This window comes from Salvelinus fontinalis, chromosome 40, assembly GCF_029448725.1.
Source record: "Salvelinus fontinalis isolate EN_2023a chromosome 40, ASM2944872v1, whole genome shotgun sequence".
Classification (NCBI taxonomy): Eukaryota; Metazoa; Chordata; class Actinopteri; order Salmoniformes; family Salmonidae; genus Salvelinus; species Salvelinus fontinalis.
This window is the reverse complement of record NC_074704.1, coordinates 14,308,385-14,328,098: the sequence shown is the minus strand read 5'-3', so window position 1 is coordinate 14,328,098 and position 19,714 is coordinate 14,308,385. Positions and strand designations below refer to the sequence as shown.

Sequence of the window (19,714 nt, the reverse complement as noted above, 5' to 3'; positions counted from 1 at the left end):
AAGCGTAGCCAACCAGCTAACGTTAGCTATTTAACCAACTAGCTATTAGCCTAACAAGCGTAGCCAACCAATGTGTGTTAAGAAATATGTAATTAAGCAAAAGCATAACTGTTTGTTCTTATATGTAATCAGATCTTCAATACAACTAAGTTGCTAAGTCTTTAACCACACTGTGTTGTTACACTCTGGTAAGTAAAAACTCATGCTTCCTACACTTTTACTTTTTGTCTGAAAATAAAATATACATTTTACTCAACTTCGTTACCCACTCCAGACAACAGATGGCGGTCTTGGAATTTAAGGCAATGCTGTTAGTATGACGTATAATCTAGTGGACGGAACGCTTCTTTCAACTGCAGCAACAGTTATTCAGCCACCTCGGTAGCTTGCTAGCCATAATAGCCGAACCAATAAAGCGCTTTAGACGTTTTTGTGTATATTAGCCACTGTGTTTTGAACCCACTTCTGTCGTCTAGTTAGTTATCAGATTTAATTTCATATTTACGGTTGTTGTTATTAGTCAGCTAGCGGGCTGGTTAAGTTAGCATTAGCCTAGCTAGCTAACATCTCCGACCGTGAGCTCACTAAGCTACTCTCCTCCTGCTACAGAAGAATATACGTTTTTGTGTATGTTAGCCACTGTGTTTTGAACCCACTTCTTTCGTCTAGTTAGTTATCAGATTTAATTTCATATTTACGGTTGTTATTAGTCAGCTAGTGGGCTGGTTAAGTCAGCATTAGCCTAGCTAGCTAACATCTCCGACCATGAGCTCACTAAGCTACTCTCCTGCTACAGAAGAGGAGGACTGCTGGACGGAGAAAGAGGGACTGTGGCTGAACGTTCTCGTGAAAGAGGAAGAAGGGGATGTCACAATACAAAAACAAGTGGAGAGTGAAGCTGTTACAGTGAAAGAAGAAGAGAAAGACGTTTCAGTGAAAGAAGAGGAAGACGCGTTCAGAGTGAAAGAGGAGGATGATGTTACTGTGAAAGAAGAGGAGGAAGAGAAAGAGGAGGATGCCGTTTTTGGAGTGAAAGAGGAGGATGGGGAGATGACTGTCACATTGGAAGAAGAGGAGGAGGAAACTGGATTTCTGGGCTCGGTTTCCCAAAGGCATGTTAAAGCGTCCAATGTTTCTAACGATGAACGGGCCCTGATTAACACTAGTAAGTACTGTCTTAAATACAGAGGAATAAACTCTGCAGTTGATGAACTGATGTGTGGTGTTAAAGGGGAACTATGCAATTGCTACATCCATATTTAAACTTTTTAAATGTGTTTATTTATAGCCATTGATTCTTGAAGAATATAACACATGCCTCATGAGCTTAGTTCAACTGTTTGCCCCATCAGAACCCCAAATAAGCTTTTTTTACTCCAATGTTTAGAAACAATGTAAACCAACACTGTATATTCTCAACATGGTTAAAACTATAATGTTGATATCATGGATGGTCAGTCCTTGCATCCGTATGTCTGTCTATGAATTTGAAAGTAGTTACATTTCTCCAGCCCCATCCATCATCTTATTACCAAAACAGTGGTGGAATTACAGCTTTGTTATTGTTTGAACTGCAGATTGATTGATTGTTGTGGCTTTTTAAAGGGCCAACCTAGGATTTAAACAGCAACAAAATGGGTGTCCAGAGACTTGGTTTGGTAAACAGCTGAGGGATGGGGGCTGGAGAAATGTAACCACTTTCACATTCATAGAGAAAGCTATTGTACATTTACATTTATTGTAGCAACCGTAACCCAAAACCTAGCGACCTCGTCAAGAAGTTCAGACATCTTGGCGTGACAGTTATAAGGTGTTGGCTTGACAGTCAGTGGACCCAGGTTTGAGTCAAGCTCAGGGCTACCCCCTGAATTGACTACACTATAAATACAAGGACTAGCCATCCGTAAGGTGAAAATTATAGTTTTTAACAAGATTTCAAGGCTATACAGTGCTTGTTTCCAAACAGTGACGTTATACGAGCTTATGTTTTGGTTTCTGGGGGGGTAATACAGTTGAAACATTTGCTGCATTTATAAGTTATATTCTTCAAGAATCAATGGTTATATAGTAAATGGGTCTTTATGTAACTGCCAGTGTAGATTTCCTGTGGGGGTCAAATTGTTAGTGCGGTTGATAAATCATTAGCTGTGTTAGAATACTCATACTAACCGTGCTATTTGTGATGTTAATTGAGTATATAGTATGCTTATTGGTCATAGTATGATATAGTTAGTATGCCAAATGTTCCCAGATCTCGTACTAAATTTTCCATAATATGACGTAAACACGCAATACATTATGGCCCATAATGCAATTCTTCAGGGAATGGGCGTGGCTTCTCATAGTTTGCAGATTGGAAGAAAATTGCGGAAAATATTCAGCCGAAGTCCAACGAGCGCCGATACAAATTCATTGTTTTTACTAATTATGACAAATGTTGAGCAATGTAATAAAGTAACGACGTTTCAAATAAGTTACCTTACACGTTATGTTGGCTGACAATTTGTTAGCATGTTATTATAGCAGGTTGTACCGGTATGTTAACTAGCTACCTAACGTTAGTTGGCGACTTAAACATCAAACTTGCCAGTATATGAACTATATTCTAACTAACTACCCAACGTTTATTGACTTGATTATTCCCGTCATTCTTAGCTTAGCTAAATGGTATGGTCGTTGTGTTTTCTCAATGGACATTTGGGTGCTTTATAAATTCTCTGGCTCTCTACTCCGATTTCAGAGCACTCTCGTCCGAGTAGCAGAGAGCAGAATAATGAATTTACTACCGCTCAATACCCGTTGAATATGTCCCGGTGTCAGTAAACGATGGCAAAAAAAGGCGTAATTGAAATGTTTTTACAGCAGCACAGTTACTGTCACTCTGGATAACATAAACTGCCTAACCATCTCTGCTAGGGCGAGTAAAATGGTCAGTGTCTCATTTGTGTCTGGAAGTAGCCAGCAAGCTGAGGTCAGAACGGTCAAATCAACCTAACTCCTCGGCCGGAGCGGCCAGTGGCTCCAAGAGCGAAACGGGCTGAATTTACAAACGGACAATCTGACAACGGTCTGAATTTATGAAGCACTCTGGTATTCAAGACTGAATTTAAAAACACATCCGAAGTGGTAAAATGTCAAACTAGTCATGTGTTATGCTAACTAACTAGCAAGAGATAGCATAGCAACAGCACGAACTTCCGGTAGAAGGAGAAGTGCGCTCAACTGAAAGGAAACGGTTCGGTTACAGTTTACTACAATTAACTAATAGTATGTAGTATATATTCATTAAGTATGTAGTTACAGTATACTACAATTAACTAATAGTATGTAGTATATACTCATTAAGTATGTAGTTACAGTGTACTACAATGAACTAATAGTATGTAGTATATACTCATTAAGTATGTAGTTACAGTATACTACAATGAACTAATAGTATGTAGTAAATACTCATTAAGTATGTAGTTACAGTATGTTAGTATGGGTATTCAAACACAGCTATTGTATATTATTCTGCCATTTATTTTCAATGCCGTTACACTAAAGGCGAAACATAACTACATTCCATAACATTTATAAATTGCTTGAAACATTTGTTTGAAACCCTTCTCAAAGTTGGTGCCTTGCCTGATTTGTATATATTTTTTTTTTTATGAAACATTTTTATGGCAGTTTAGTTCCCTTAAGGAACTTTGGTACAACACACTATGAGGAGTCGCGACTTTGGTTGAAGGATTAACATGGAGGAGTTTCTGCAACCAAATTGTGTGTGCTTTGTCCTCGTGCCACAATTTTAGCAAACACAGTAAGGGGCCTGTATTGGAGACCAAAGGTCGGCTGGCACTTTGCTTAGGGTTTCAACAACTTTAAAAACGTATTTCTAGCCTACAATCATCAATGTTACTACTAATGTGAAATCAAGACAAAATATGACTATTGTTGCTAACTTGACTGTCTTAATTGTTAAATTTAACAGATGTCAATTGTTGTACACCTTCATGGGTATGCTCTGGGCATCACCTTTTACCTCAAATAAACAGTGGATTTCTGCTGTTGTGGGAATTTGACCATCTGTATGACTTTGACGTTCACACAGGAGAGAGACGAGACTATCGTGGATCCTCTGGGGAGCCTCAACAACATCATGATGCTGACAGGGCAGAGAAGAGTCTCTCCACATCAGAACTCCTCAAGAAACACCAGCAGAGACCCACAGGAAAGAAATCTCATTGCTGCTCTGACTGTGGGAAAAGATTCAACTCTTTAGTAAAACTTAAAATACATCAAAGAATTCACACGGGAGAGAAATCATATAGCTGTGATCAATGCGGGAAAAGTTTTTCTACATCTCGCTATCTAACTATACATCAGAGAACACACACAGGAGAGAAACCATACATCTGTAATCAATGTGGGAAGAGTTTTATTCGGCAACAAACCCTGAAATCACACCAGAGAATACACACTGGAGAGAAACCTTATAGCTGTAATCAATGTGGGAAGAGTTTTTCTACATCTAGCTATGTAACTATACACCAGAGAACACACACAGGAGAGAAACCATATAGCTGTAATCAATGTGGGAAGAGATTTACTTGGCCAGACAGCCTGATAGCACACCAGAGAACACACACAGGAGAGAATTCTTATAGCTGTAGTCAATGTGGGAAGAGTTTTACTCGGCCAGACAGCCTGATAGTACACCAGAGAACACACACAGAAGAGAAATATTGTAGCTGTAGTCAATGTGGGAAGAGTTTTACTCGGCCATACAACCTGATAGTACATCAGAGAACACACACAGGAGAGAAACCTTATAGCTGTGATCAATGTGGGAAGAGTTTTACTACATCTAGCCAGCTGACTTTGCACCAGAGAACACACACAGGAGATAAACTTTATAGTTGTGATCAATGTGGGAAGAGTTTTACTAGATCTAGCTATCTAACTGTACACCAGAGAACACACACAGGTGAGAGTCCTTGCTGTGATCAATGTGGGAAGAGATACTCTGATAAAAGATCACTGATTAAACATCAGAAAATACATGAAGGAGTTGTTTCATGATATCAATGAAATAATGTCACAATGTAGAATGTTTTAACATTGTAGTAGGAGTATTTTTATTCACAATGTAGAACCCTAAATGTTTGTCCCCTGTTCTATTGATTTTATCCTGGTATGGATATTAGCCTCCAGGGAAAAATCCAGGCTCTGAATTGAAAGAGTACTATTTATATGATTTAACAAAAAGTGACTAACAAAAAAAGAGTTGTCCTCTAACCAGGGATGTACACATTGTAGTAGGAGTATTCTAATGATGTCACAATGTAGAATGTTTTAACATTGTAGTAGGAGTATTTTAATGATGTCATAATATAGAACCCTAAACGTTTGCCCCGTTCTATAAAAGGGGAAAGATGCTCTGAATTGAATTTAACAAAATGTGACTAACAAAAAAAGAGTTGTTACACTTACCACATTGGTGAACCTCTTGAATCAAAATGAAGCACTTCAAAATGTAGCTAGCTGTTTACCACATTGGTGAACCTCTTGAATCAAAATGAAGCACTTCAAAATGTAGCTAGCTGTTTACCACATTGGTGACCCATTTGAATCAAAATGTAGCTAGCTGTTTTCTACAAATTGTCCTCTAACCAGTGATGTACACATTATTCACAGATTCCGTGTGGTTTTTGAGCTGTTAGTTTTAACAGGACGTGCAACCTCATTTCCCTCCTCTCGGCACAATTGATTTCAACATGATATCGATGAGTGCTGACAAATAAGTGTTGCGTTCCTTTGTTTAGCGACCCCTAAATTTAAATGCATCACTCCAAAATGTAGCTGACTGTCTTCTGCGGGTTGTCATCTAACCAATGAGGTAAAAGATATCTCCCATTTCCATGTGTTTTGTTTAGTTGTATTAGTTTCAACAGCAAGAACAACCTGATTTCCCCCCTAATCGATATCAGTGATTTATTGCTACTTGTCAAAACAACAGTGTTTCTGGTGCGTGTGCAGTTAATAAGGTGCTTTAAAAAAAAAATAAAAAAAAAAATTATATGATTATTGTGGCAGATGTTTGTGTATATAGTACATTTTATGTTTACGTTTTCAATTTATCCCAAACTGTTTCTGCATATTGGTAATTGATTTGGATACATTAAAACTGTGTTTTGACATTGGGCTATCCCACCTAGAAAAAAAAGCCTTTTGAAAATAAGAAAATGCAACCAAATATTTCATATTTACTTCTCATGTAACATTTAGTAATCATTATTTATGTAACCAACTGACCATTTTTGGTACAATTATATTCACATTGTTGCCCTGCTTTTAGAATTTTAGAATATCAGGGTACATTCTCAGATGTGCCAACCCAAATGTACTAGAGCATGACATTGGGGACTGGGTCCCGATCCAACAACATTCCTCGAGTGAGACCTGAAAAGAGAGAGAAGCTCCACAGTGAGGTGGAAAGTTACTACGGATATTGCAGGAGATTCCTCTTGAAATCAGACACGTCCGTGGTAAGGACAACTTGGTTGCTGATTGTCTCAAGAATGGGCAGTCAAAAAGATTTGTGTTTTGCGTTTAGCCAGTGAGTTGCCATGGATCACAATTTATTTTGACTGCACGGTTTTCTTATTGGAGATGAGTTTTGTTTGGGCTCGTTCCAAGGGGACGTGAGTTCTAGAAGCTAGTGGGTTTTTAGGAAGACGAGAGTTCTAGAAGCTAGTGAGTTTTAGGAAGACAAGTGTTCTAGAAGGGAAAAAATAATAGTTTAGGAATCTATAGAAAGAAAAAGGAGAAAAGATACGATATTATATTGTATATTATTATTTAGAAGTAAGTGTTTTTAATTGTTGACAGCCAGTAGACACCATGTTTATATTGGTGAAGCATTTTAGTTGATTATAATGTGAAATGGAAATTGTTTTCTGTTGGTGGTGAGCAAACTTGTCCAACAAAAATATACAATATATTTGTTGTCTGAAGGGGGAAGGTGTTACAGGCTTTGGTTTTTCCATTTATGTTTTGAGGTTGGACTCGCCCATATAGCTTGTTAATATGAATAGCTCGTTAGCACGTAGGACGCACTGATTGGTGTCGCCTCGTTAGTCAGTATGTGTTACACCTGTGCTGGCTTGTCCATCTCGTTAGTGGGAATGTGTTTCACCTGAGCTGGTCCAGGTTCTTTTTAAGAGTGTCTGGCCCAGTCCTCCAGTTGTCTTGATAGATGTGGAGAGTCAACACCTTTAGTTGCTCTACCTTTTTGGTTTGCTTCCCGTCTAAGTTTGGTGTGGGTTTTTCTTTTGTTTGCCTCTTGGGCAGATTTAATGGTTCTCATGGTGGTTGTCTTTTATGTCCCAGTTGTTGTTACTAGTCAACTTCCAGTGGACACCCCCATAGTGTCTTTCAGAGCCCCTCCTAGAACCTGTTTAGTTGTGGTTGTTATCAGTGATTCTTTGTTAATTCCATCTTCTGTTTGAGGAACATTTTTGGTTTTCTTGCTGGAGAACGTAACATCAAACAATGGAGTAAGACAGGATATTTTGGGTTGGATATTGCAGTGAATTGTTAATATTTTAATCGTTGACATTTAGAATGCTCATTAGTTTCAGTCTCAATATTTCTGTTTATTTTCATTGTTTTTTCCTGTGAAGCCATTGTGTTGCATCCGTGTCTGAAATGTGCTGTATAAATAAAGCTTGATTTGAACATATTGCATAACAAATGAACCCAATGACCGACCAACTCAACAGACTCTTGCCAAAGCAACACATATCTTGGTCCATCTTAGTGTAAATTCATTATGTCTTCCACTATGGTATGTATGTTTAGTATCATTTTTCAACCAACCCAGTCCATTTGTTGAAATCAACAATATGTTAAAGGATTCAACTACTGAAAACTGAAACTAACACATGGATCAAAAAGATCAATCCCACTTTTCCAGCCTGCTGAAGGCGTGGTGGAGTGGTAAACACCACCCCCGTCTATACCAGGGGCTTGAGGTGGTCTCCCACAGCTCTGCTTATGTCATGTTCTGTGGCCTTGCCGTTCCATTTCTTGACTGCCCCTGCAACACAGAAATAAATATATTTAGTCATATTGTATAGAACATGAAAAGTAATGGATATGGAGCATCTATGGCCTCAGTTACACCTGGCACCTAAATGTGACTTCTGTCATCCGATCACTCTAAGCTCTATTAGGTTCAGATCTAACAGGATGGACCTTCAACATAGTCTGGACACAATCAGGCCTTTGACATTTAAAATGGTTATGGTAGGGGTTGAGGTTAGGGTTGCGGGTAGACAGTACACAATGCAGAACGAACTACGCTACAAACAGAAGTTGACATTTAAAATGGTTAAGCTTTAAGGGTTGCGGGTAGCAATGTGCCAAGGATCCCGGGTAGCATTGACCATTGTGCATACTTCTGTCTCTTTTACATAGCAGGTGATGGGTTCTGACTTCTGAACTTGAAAATATTAAATATCCTTATTATGTGAAATTGAATGAAACAATAATGTATGTTGATGCAAATATGATGTAAAATATTCCATGATGTTTCTATATGATAACAATAGCGTAATATATTTAATATGATGTACAATATTCCATGATGTTTCTATATGATAACAATAGAGTAATATATTTAATATGATGTACAATATTCCATGATGTTTCTATATGATAACAATAGCGTAATATATTTAATATGCCATATAGTATTTTTTAAACAGTTTCACTAATTAATTTGAATTAACTTAATCACTATGACTCACCCCTCACTATTGTCATTGGTTACACTAATTGCACTATTTATCTACATAACCTGGTTCAAGTATTCATGACATCACCCTGAGGAAGACACAGTGATGCCAAAACGTTGGTAAATACCCATTAAATTACTGGGAGTTTATACATGGAGTGTGCGACTTCATTTTGATAGTTTATTCGCCGTTAGTCAGCAACTCTACACACACAATTTTTCTGGGTGTGCGCCAGCTCATGTTTTTTAAGGGTAGGTAACAACACATCCGCCACGCTGATCCTCAACACAGTGGCCCCTCAGGGGTGCGTGCTCAGCCCCCTCCTGTACTCCCTGTTCACTGATGACTGTGTTGGAGTTTTTCCTAGCCACCGTGCTTCTACACCTGCATTTTTTGCTGTTTGGGGTTTTAGGCTGGGTTTCTGTAATATCACTTTGAGATATCAGCTGATGTACGAAGGGCTTTATAAATACATTTGATTTGATTGCACGGCCAGGCATGACTCCAAAACCATTAAGTTTTCCGATGCCACAACAGTGGTAGGCCCGATCACCAACAACGAGGAGACAGCCTATATGGAGGAAGTCAGAGACCTGGCCGTGTGGTGCCAGGACAACAACCTCACCCTCAACGTGATCAAGACAAAGAAGATAATTGTGGACTACAGGAAAAGGAAGACAGAGCACGCCCCCATTCTTATTGACGGGGCTGTAGTGGAGCAGGTTGAGAGCTTCAAGTTCCCTGGTGTCCACATCACTAACAAACTATCACTGTCCAAGCACACCAAGACAATCGTGAAGACGTTACGACAAAACCTATTCCCCCTCAGGAGACTGAAAAGATTTAGCATGGGTCCTCAGATCCTCAAAAGGTTCTACAGCTGCACCATCGAGAGCATCCTGACTGGTTGCATCACTTTCTGGTATAGCAACAGCTTGGCCTCCAACCACAAGGCACTACAGAGGGTAGTGCGTACAGCCCAGGACATCACTGGGGCCAAGCTTCCTGCCATCCAGGACCTCTATACCAGGCGGGGTCAGAGGAAGGCCCCCCCCCCCCCCCCACACACACTTTGTTTTCATCTATGCATTGTCACTTTAATAACTCTACCTATATGTACATATTACCTCAATTGCCTTGACTAATCGGTGCCCCCGCACATTGACTCTGTACCGTTACCCCCTGTATATATAGTCTCCACATTGACTCTGTACCGGTACCCCCTGTATTTAGTCTCCACATTGACTCTGTACCGGTACCCCCTGTATTTAGTCTCCACATTGACTCTGTACCGGTACCCCCTGTATATAGTCTCCACATTGACTCTGTACCGGTACCCCCTGTATATAGTCTAGCTATTGATATTTAACTTCTGCTCTTTAATTACTTGTTCCTTTTATTTCTTATTTGTACTTTTAAAACTGCATTGTTGGTTAGGGGCTTGTAAGTCAGCATTTCACTCTAAGGATTCACTGTAAGCATTTCACTACACCTGTTGTATTCGGCACATGTGACTAATACATTTTGATTTGATAGACTCATAGTACAGAATGAATGACTGACTGCCCAGTTCAACATCAGTTCACCGTCTCACCTCATACTGTATTGGAGCAGCAACAGCTGACTGCCCGGTTCAACGTCAGTTCACTGTCTCACCTCATACTGTATTGGAGCAGCAGCAGCTTACTTGATCGTTGATGCTAATCATCATGTTTTGAATCTGAGAGTAAATAGAGCCGACTACACTCTAAAAATGAAGGGTTCAACTGGAGTTGTTCTCAGATCCCCTAAGAACCGTAGGGTTCTTGGTCAATGAAAAACAGCCCCAAAAGTTTCTTCAAAGAACTTGTTAGAAGGGGGGTTCTTCGAGGAACCTCCGTTGTTGCTGGACTTCTTCCGGGAACTTCGCAATTACAACTGAAAACGATGGTGACAAGTTTGGATGCGACAACAGATAAAAGGTTAAGTTAGGTTGATGTTTGGCTCTGAATATGTCCCGAAATAATTTATATTATAATATAACATACTAATGAATAATGAAGACAATGATGGTTTTCTGTGAATATCTTCCATAACGTTACTATAGTTAATTACCGTAAATATTAGAACGCCGGGTTAGATGGTAGCTGTAGATGGGATTCAAATGCATTGTGGTATTAATAGTGTCTAGACTACCTCTATTGTATAAATGCCCTTCATAATCCAAACACAGTATTGCCACGCAGCAAAATGTTGCGAATAATCTTTCAAGTCAGCCTGATAAAATATTGAACAATTTGTGTACAAAGATATCTTGAAATGTGATATTAGGCCTGTATGGCAGTACTGTTACTGTATGGCAGTACTGTATTGGCTATTGCTTTCTCCAATATGTTCTTCTATTTTACATTACATTGTATGTCGATGCCATTTATCTTTCAATATTTATTTCATATATATATATATATATTAATGCTTCTAAGACTATTCTTTGACACATTTTCCCTTCCTTTGAAATTCTTATAGGACAGAACATGGACACAATGCAATTGGGATCAAGAAGAAGGTACAGATATGTTGTAGGACAGCTGCATTTGAAGTGTACATTTAACCTACATAGCAGTCAAAAGAAACTGAAATATATTAGCATACAAATGTGTGCATTTGCGAGGCAGAGGTGAGGACATCATCCTGCTATTTTGACAGTCCAGATCTCTGTGAGGAACTATAGATCTCTGTGAGGAACTATAGATCTCTGAGAGGAACTATAGATCTCTGAGAGGAACTATAGATCTCCGTGAGGAACTATATATCTCTGTGAGGAACTATAGAGATGAACTATAGATCTCTGTGAGGAACTAAAGCTCTGTGAGGAACCATAGATCTCTGTGAGGAACTATGGATCTCTTTGTTACTATCCAAATTTCAGATTAAGACTCAATCACACAACTCTCTTATCACAGTCACGTAACTCTCATATCACAGTCACGTAACTCTCCTATCACAGTTACACAACTCTCCTATCACAGTCACGCAACTCTCCTATCACAGTCACGCAACTCTCCTATCACAGTCACGTAACTCTCCTATCACAGTCACACAACTCTCCTATCACAGTCACGTAACTCTCCTATCACAGTTACACAACTCTCCTATCACAGTCACACAACTCTCCTATCACAGTCACACAACTCTCCTATCACAGTCACACAACTCTCCTATCACAGTCACACAACTCTCATATCACAGTCACACAACTCTCATATCACAGTCACACAACTCTCCTGCTGGTATATCACCAGACTGCATACAAACCTAACTGCATCCCCAGGCCCTGGTATATCACCAGACTGCATACAAACCTAACTGCATCCCCAGGCCTTGGTATATCACCAGACTGCTGTGACGACCCTCCCATTCTGTCTGCAGAATTCTTTCTCTTTGCTCTTGTTTTCCTTATTAGGATGTCGGTGGGCGGAGCCGGGAGGGTCGTCGGTGAAATGGGACACACCTGGGCTCGAGGTGTGTCCCAGGATAAATGCACCTCTTCCCCAGTCATTGAGGAGAATCTCTCCATGCAGACACAGACAGATTTTGGTTGTTTGGGCTCGGGTGTGTCCCAGGATAAATGCACCTCTTCCCCAGTCATTGAGGAGACTCTCTCCATGCAGACACAGACAGATTTTGGTTGTTTGCATTGGCACCTTTCAACACCCCTCATTATCACATGTAAACACGCGACCAATCACTTACACTACTGACTAAACACACACCAGTGTTAATTGTATTTACTTTACTATAGTTAATAAATATATTTTGTTATTCTTTATCTCCACGTTGTCTCACTTTTTGTCACGGTCTTCGAGCCGGTTCGTGACACTATGGTCAGCAAGCTGGAGCCCAATTAATGGAGACCAGTTAGAACCCAACTAACAAAACCAAACTAAAACATGACTGCAGATTAAAAGAGACATACAGAATGATGGCAGGGAAAATCCCCAACATCCAAAATAGATAGATTCCATGATGGTGAAACAAAGCTTCCTGAAGCATTGACGCTTTCCAGCCAATTGTCTCAAAAATAGGTTCATTACTCAAAGCTTTGAGCAACACAGAATTTAGAACAGTCAAATTATTATAGATGACATCCCAAACCGTAGCAGCATTGCCTTTATGTCATTATTATAGATGACATCCCACACCATAGCAAGTAGCAGCATAGCCTTTATGTCATTATTATAGATGACATCCCACACTGTAGCACGTAGCAGCATAGCCTTTATGTCATTATTACAGATGATGTCCCACACTGTAGCAGCATAGCCTTTGTCATTATTATAGATGACATCCCACACCGTAGCAAGTAGCAGCATAGCCTTTATGTCATTATTATAGATGACATCCCACACCGTAGCACGTAGCAGCATAGCCTTTATGTCATTATTATAGATGACATCACAAATCGTAGCAAGTAGCAGCATAGCCTTTATGTCATTATTATAGATGACATCCCACACCGTAGCAAGTAGCAGCATAGCCTTTATGTCATTATTATAGATGACATCCCACACCATAGCAAGTAGCAGCATAGCCTTAATGTCATTATTATAGATGATGTCCCACACCGTAGCAGCATAGCCTTTATGTCATTATTATAGATGACATCCCACACCGCAGCACGTAGCAGCATAGCCTTTATGTCATTATTATAGATGACATCCCACACCGTAGCATGTAGCAGCATAGCCTTTATGTCATTATTATAGATGACATCCCACACCGTAGCACGTAGCAGCATAGCCTTTATGTCATTATTATAGATGACATCCAACACAGCAGCACGTAGCAGCATAGCCTTTATGTCATTATTATAGATGGCATCCCACACCGTACCACGTAGCCGCATAGCCTTTATGTCATTATTATAGATGACATCCCACACCGTAGCAGCATAGCCTTTATGCCATTATAATAGATGACATCCCACACCGTAGAACGTAGCAGCATAGCCTTTATGTCATTATTATAGATGACATCCCACACCGTAGCAGCATAGCCTTTATGTCATTATTATAGATGACATCCCACACCGTAGCAGCATAGCCTTTATGTCATTATTATAGAAGACATCCAAAACCATAGCACGTAGCCTTTATGCCATTATTATAGATGACATCCCACACCGTAGCACGTAGCAGCATAGCCTTTATGTCATTATTATAGATGACATCCCACACCGTAGCAGCATAGCCTTTATGCCATTATTATAGATGACATCCCACACCGTAGCACGTAGCAGCATAGCCTTTATCTCATTATTATAGATGACATCCCACACCGTAGCAGCATAGCCTTTATGTCATTATTATAGAGGACATCCCACACCGTAGCAGCATAGCCTTTATGTCATTATTATAGATGACATCCCACAACGTAGCAGCATAGCCTTTATGCCATTATTATAGATGACATCCCACACCGTGGCACGTAGCAGCATAGCCTTTAAGTCATTATTATAGATGACATCGCACACCGTAGCACGTAGCAGCATAGCTTTTATGTCATTTTTATAGATGACATCCAACACCGTAGCAGCATAGCCTTTATGTCATTATTATAGATGACATCGCACACCGTAGCACGTAGCAGCATAGCTTTTATGTCATTTTTATAGATGACATCCCACACCGTAGCAGCATAGCCTTTATGTCATTATTATAGATGACATCCCACACTGTAGCACGTAGCAGCATAGCCTTTATGTCATTATTATAGATGACATCCCACACCGTAGCACGTAGCAGAATAGCCTTCATGTCATTATTATAGATGACATCCCACACCGTAGCACGTAGCAGCATAGCCTTTATGTCATTATTATAGATGACATCCATCACCGTAGCACGAAGCAGCATAGCCTTTATGTCATTATTATAGATAACATCCCACAGCGTAGCAGCATAGCCTTTATGTCATTATTATAGATGACGTCCCACACCGAAGCAGCATAGCCTTTATGTCATTATTATAGATGACATCCCACACCGTAGCACGTAGCAGCATAGCCTTTATGTCATTATTATAGATGACGTCCCACACCGTAGCACGTAGCAGCATAGCCTTTATGTCATTATTATAGATGACATCCCACACCGTAGCACGTAGCAGCATAGCCTTTATGTCATTATTATAGATGACGTCCAACACCGTAGCAGCATAGCCTTTATGTCATTATTATAGATGACATCCCACACCGTAGCACGTAGCAGCATAGCCTTTATGTCATTATTATAGATGACATCCCACACCGTAGCACGTAGCAGCATAGCCTTTATGTCATTATTATAGATGACATCCAACACCGCAGCACGTAGCAGCATAGCCTTTATGTCATTATTATAGATGATGTCCCACACCGTAGCAGCATAGCCTTTATGTCATTATTATAGATGACATCCCACACCGCAGCACGTGGCAGCATAGCCTTTATGTCATTATTATAGATGACATCCCACACCGTAGCAGCATAGCATTTATGTCATTATTATAGATGACATCCCACACCGTAGCACGTAGCAGCATAGCCTTTATGTCATTATTATAGATGACATCCCACACCGTAGCACGTAGCAGCATAGCCTTTATGTCATTATTATAGATGACATCCCACACCGTAGCACGTAGCAGCATAGCCTTTATGTCATTATTATAGATGATGTCCCACACCGTAGCAGCATAGCCTTTATGTCATTATTATAGATGACATCCCACACCGCAGCACGTAGCAGCATAGCCTTTATGTCATTATTATAGATGACATCCCACACCGTAGCACGTAGCAGAATAGCCTTCATGTCATTATTATAGATGACATCCCACACCGTTGCACGTAGCAGCATAGCCTTTATGTCATTATTATAGATGACATCCATCACCGTAGCACGAAGCAGCATAGCCTTTATGTCATTATTATAGATAACATCCCACACCGTAGCAGCATAGCCTTTATGTCATTATTATAGATGACGTCCCACACCGTAGCAGCATAGCCTTTATGTCATTATTATAGATGACATCCCACACTGTAGCACGTAGCAGCATAGCCTTTTTTGTCATTATTATAGATGACATCCATCACCGTAGCACGAAGCAGCATAGCCTTTATGTCATTATTATAGATGACATCCCACACCGTAGCAGCATAGCCTTTATGTCATTATTATAGAAGACATCCAAAACCATAGCACGTAGCCTTTATGCCATTATTATAGATGACATCCCACACCGTAGCACGTAGCAGCATAGCCTTTATGTCATTATTATAGATGACATCCCACACCGTAGCAGCATAGCCTTTATGTCATTATTATAGATGACATCCCACACCGTAGCAGCATAGCCTTTATGTCATTATTATAGATGACATCCCACAACGTAGCAGCATAGCCTTTATGCCATTATTATAAATGACATCCCACACCGTGGCACGTAGCAGCATAGCCTTTATGTCATTATTATAGATGATATCCCACACCGTAGCAGCATAGCCTTTATGTCATTATTATAGATGACATCGCACACCGTAGCACGTAGCAGCATAGCTTTTATGTCACTTTTATAGATGACATCCCACACCGTAGCAGCATAGCCTTTATGTCATTATTATAGATGACATCCCACACCGTAGCACGTAGCAGCATAGCCTTTATGTAGTTATTATAGATGACATCCCACACCGTAGCAGCACACCCTTTATGTCATTATTATAGATGACATCCCACATCGTAGCAGCGTAGCCTTTTTATCATTATTATAGATGACATCCCACACCGTAGCACGTAGCAGCATAGCCTTTATGTCTTTATTATAGATGACATCCCACACCGTAGCAGCATAGCCTTTATGTCATTATTATAGATTACATCCCACACTGTAGCAGCATAGCCTTTATGTCATTATTATAGATGACATCCCACACCGTAGCATCATAATCTTTATATCATTATTATAGATGGCATCCCACACCGTAGCAGCATAGCCTTTATGCCATTATTGTAGATGACATCCAACACCGCAGCACGTAGCAGCATAGCCTTTATGACATTATTATAGATGACATCCCACACCGTAGCACGTAGCAGCATAGCCTTTATGTCATTATTATAGATGACATCCCTCACCGTAGCAGCATAGCCTTTATGTCATTATTATAGATGACATCCCACACCGTAGCACGTAGCAGCATAGCCTTTATGTCATTATTATAGATGAAATCCCACAACGTAGCAGCACAGCATTTATGTCATTACTATAGATGAGATCCCACATCGTAGCAGCATAGCCTTTCTATCATTATTATAGATGACATCCCACACCGTAGCACGTAGCAGCATAGCCTTTATGTCCTTATTATAGATGACATCCCACACCGTAGCAGCATAGCCTTTATGTCATTATTATAGATGAGATCCCACACCGTAGCAGCATAGCCTTTATGACATTATTATAGATGACATCCCACACCGTAGCACGTAGCAGCATAGCCTTTATGTTATTATTATAGATGACATCCCACACCGTAGCAGCAAAGCCTTAATGTCATTATTATAGATGACATCCCACACCGTAGCACGTAGCAGCATAGCCTTTATGTCATTATTATAAATGGCATCTGTCCGCGGTGGCTGCTCCGGCGCAGGACGAGGACACCACTCCACCACTGTCTTTGTCCCCCTCCTTAGCGTCCTTTGAGTGGCGACCCTCGTCCACGACCTTGGCCTAAGAATCCTCCCCAAGGCCCCCACATGATTTAGGAGGTAGCTCAGTACAGAGAGGTAGCTCAGGACAGAGAGGTAGCTCAGGACAGAGATGTAGCTCAGGACAGAGAGGTAGCTCAGGACAGAGAGGTAGCTCAGGACAGAGAGGTAGCTCAGGACAGAGAGGTAGCTCCGGACTGAGTGGCAGCTCCGGACTGAGTGGCAGCTCCGGACTGAGTGGCAGCTCCGGACTGAGTGGCAGCTCATGACTGAGTGGCAGCTCATGACTGTAGGGCAGCTCATGACTGTAGGGCAGCTCATGGCTGTAGGGCAGCTCATGACTGTAGGACAGCTCATGACTGGAGCGCAGCTCATGACTGGAAGGCAGCTCATGACTGGAGGGCAGCTCATGACTGGAGTGCAGCTCATGACTGGAAGGCAGCTCATGACTGGAGGGCAGCTCTGGCAGCTCCTGACTGACGGACGGCTCTAGCGGCTCCTGACTGACGGACGGCTCTAGCGGCTCGGGACAGACGGGCGGCTCTGAAGGCTCGTGGCATACGATGGCTCAGATGGCTCGTGGCATACGGATGGCTCAGATGGCGCTGGGCAGACGTATGGCTCAGATGGCGCTGGGCAGAAGGATGGCTCAGATGGCGCTGGGCAGACAGATGGCTCAGATGGCGCTGGGCAGACAGATGCCTCAGATGGTGCTGGGCAGACGAGCAGTGCAGGCAGCTCAGACGGCGCTGGGCAGACGAGCAGTGCAGGCGGCGTTGGGCAGATGGCCGACTCTGACCTGCTGAGGCGCACAGTAGGCCTGGTGCGTGGTGCCGGAACTGGTGGTACCGGACTGGAGACACGCACCTCAAGGCTAGTGCGGGGAGCAGGAACAGGGCACACTGGACTCTCAAAGCGCACTATAGGCCTGGTGCGTGGTACCGGCACTGGTGGTACCGGGCTGAGGGCACGCACCTCAGGGCGAGTGCGGGGAGAAGGAACAGTGCGTACAGGGCTCTGGAGACGCACAGGAGGCTTGATGCGTGGTGCCGGAACTGGAGGCACTGGGCTGGAGACACGCACCACAGGGAGGGTGCGTGGAGGAGGAACAGGGCTCTGGAGACGCACTAGAAGCCTGGTGCGTGGTGTAGGCACTGGTGGTACTGGGCTGGGGCGGGAAGGTGGCGCCGGATATACCGGACCGTGCAGGTGTACTGGCTCCCTTGAGCACCGAGCCTGCCCAATCTTACCTGGTTGAATGCTCCCCGTAGCCCGTCCAATGCGGGGAGGTGGAATAACCCGCACTGGGCTGTGTTGGCGAACCGGGGACACCATGCGGAAGGTTGGTGCCATGTACACCGGCCCGAGGAGACGTACTGGAGGCCAGATATGTAGAGCCGGCTTCATGGCACTTGGCTTAATGCTCAACCTAGCCCGGCCAGTGCGGGGAGGTGGAATAACCCGCACCGGGCTATGCACACGTACAGGAGACACCGTGCGCTCTTCCGCATAACACGGTGTCTGCCCGTACTCCCCCTCTCCACAGTAAGCATGGGAAGTGGGCGCAGGTTTCCTACCTACCTTCGCCACACTACCCTTTAGCCCCCCCCCCCCCCCCCCAAGACATTTTTGGGGTTTCTTCACGGGCTTCCAGCCACGCTTCCGTGCTGCCTCCTCATACCACCGCTCCTGGGCTTTAGCTGCCTCCATCTCTTCCCGAGAGCGGCGATATTCTCCAATGTGAGCCCAGTGTCCTTTACCCTCCAGAATTTCCTCCCATGTCCAGGATTCGTGTGTAGTGGGCCGCTGTTGCTCGTACTCACGCTGCTTGGTCCGAGTTTGGTGGGTGGTTCTGTAACGGCAGTCTAAGTCGTCCTCCTCCTGAGACGAGGAGAGGCGAGAAGGATCTGAGGACCAATGTGCAGTGTGGTAATTTTCCATGATTTAATTAACACAAAACAAGACAATATACAAAATGATAAAACAAACTAACCGTCACAGTCCTAGCTGGTGCAGACAAAACACAAAGACAGGAAACAACCACCCACAATCCCCAACACAAAACAAGCCACCTATATATGATTCTCAATCAGGGACAACGATTGACAGCTGCCTCGGATTGAGAACCATATTAGGCTGGACACAGAAACAGACGAACTAGACACAACATAGAATTCCCACCCAGCTCACGTC

The 19,714-nt window shown here is 42.1% G+C and overlaps 2 protein-coding genes across 2 annotated transcripts in view; one reads left to right on the top strand and one right to left on the bottom strand.

Annotated features, from left to right (window-relative positions):
- The window catches only part of LOC129839064 (zinc finger protein OZF-like), a 442,535-nt gene that overhangs the window by 246,594 nt on the left and 176,227 nt on the right, over nt 1-19,714 (bottom strand). The gene's annotated exons all lie outside the window — the stretch shown is intronic.
- Nucleotides 343-7,727, top strand: LOC129839066 (zinc finger protein 180-like). Its single transcript, XM_055906336.1, has 2 exons — nt 343-1,165; nt 4,097-7,727. Exons 1-2 carry the CDS (start codon nt 766-768, stop codon nt 5,065-5,067), a joined length of 1,371 nt encoding a protein of 456 aa, XP_055762311.1. The 5' UTR covers nt 343-765; the 3' UTR covers nt 5,068-7,727.

Bases quoted from the DNA above. Each gene is read 5' to 3' on its own strand.
- LOC129839066 (XM_055906336.1), top strand. From the start codon at position 766: ATGAGCTCACTAAGCTACTCTCCTGCTACAGAAGAGGAGGACTGCTGG. The intron at 1,166-4,096 runs GTAAGTACTGTC...ACGTTCACACAG, and splicing joins ACGGGCCCTGATTAACACTA to GAGAGAGACGAGACTATCGT.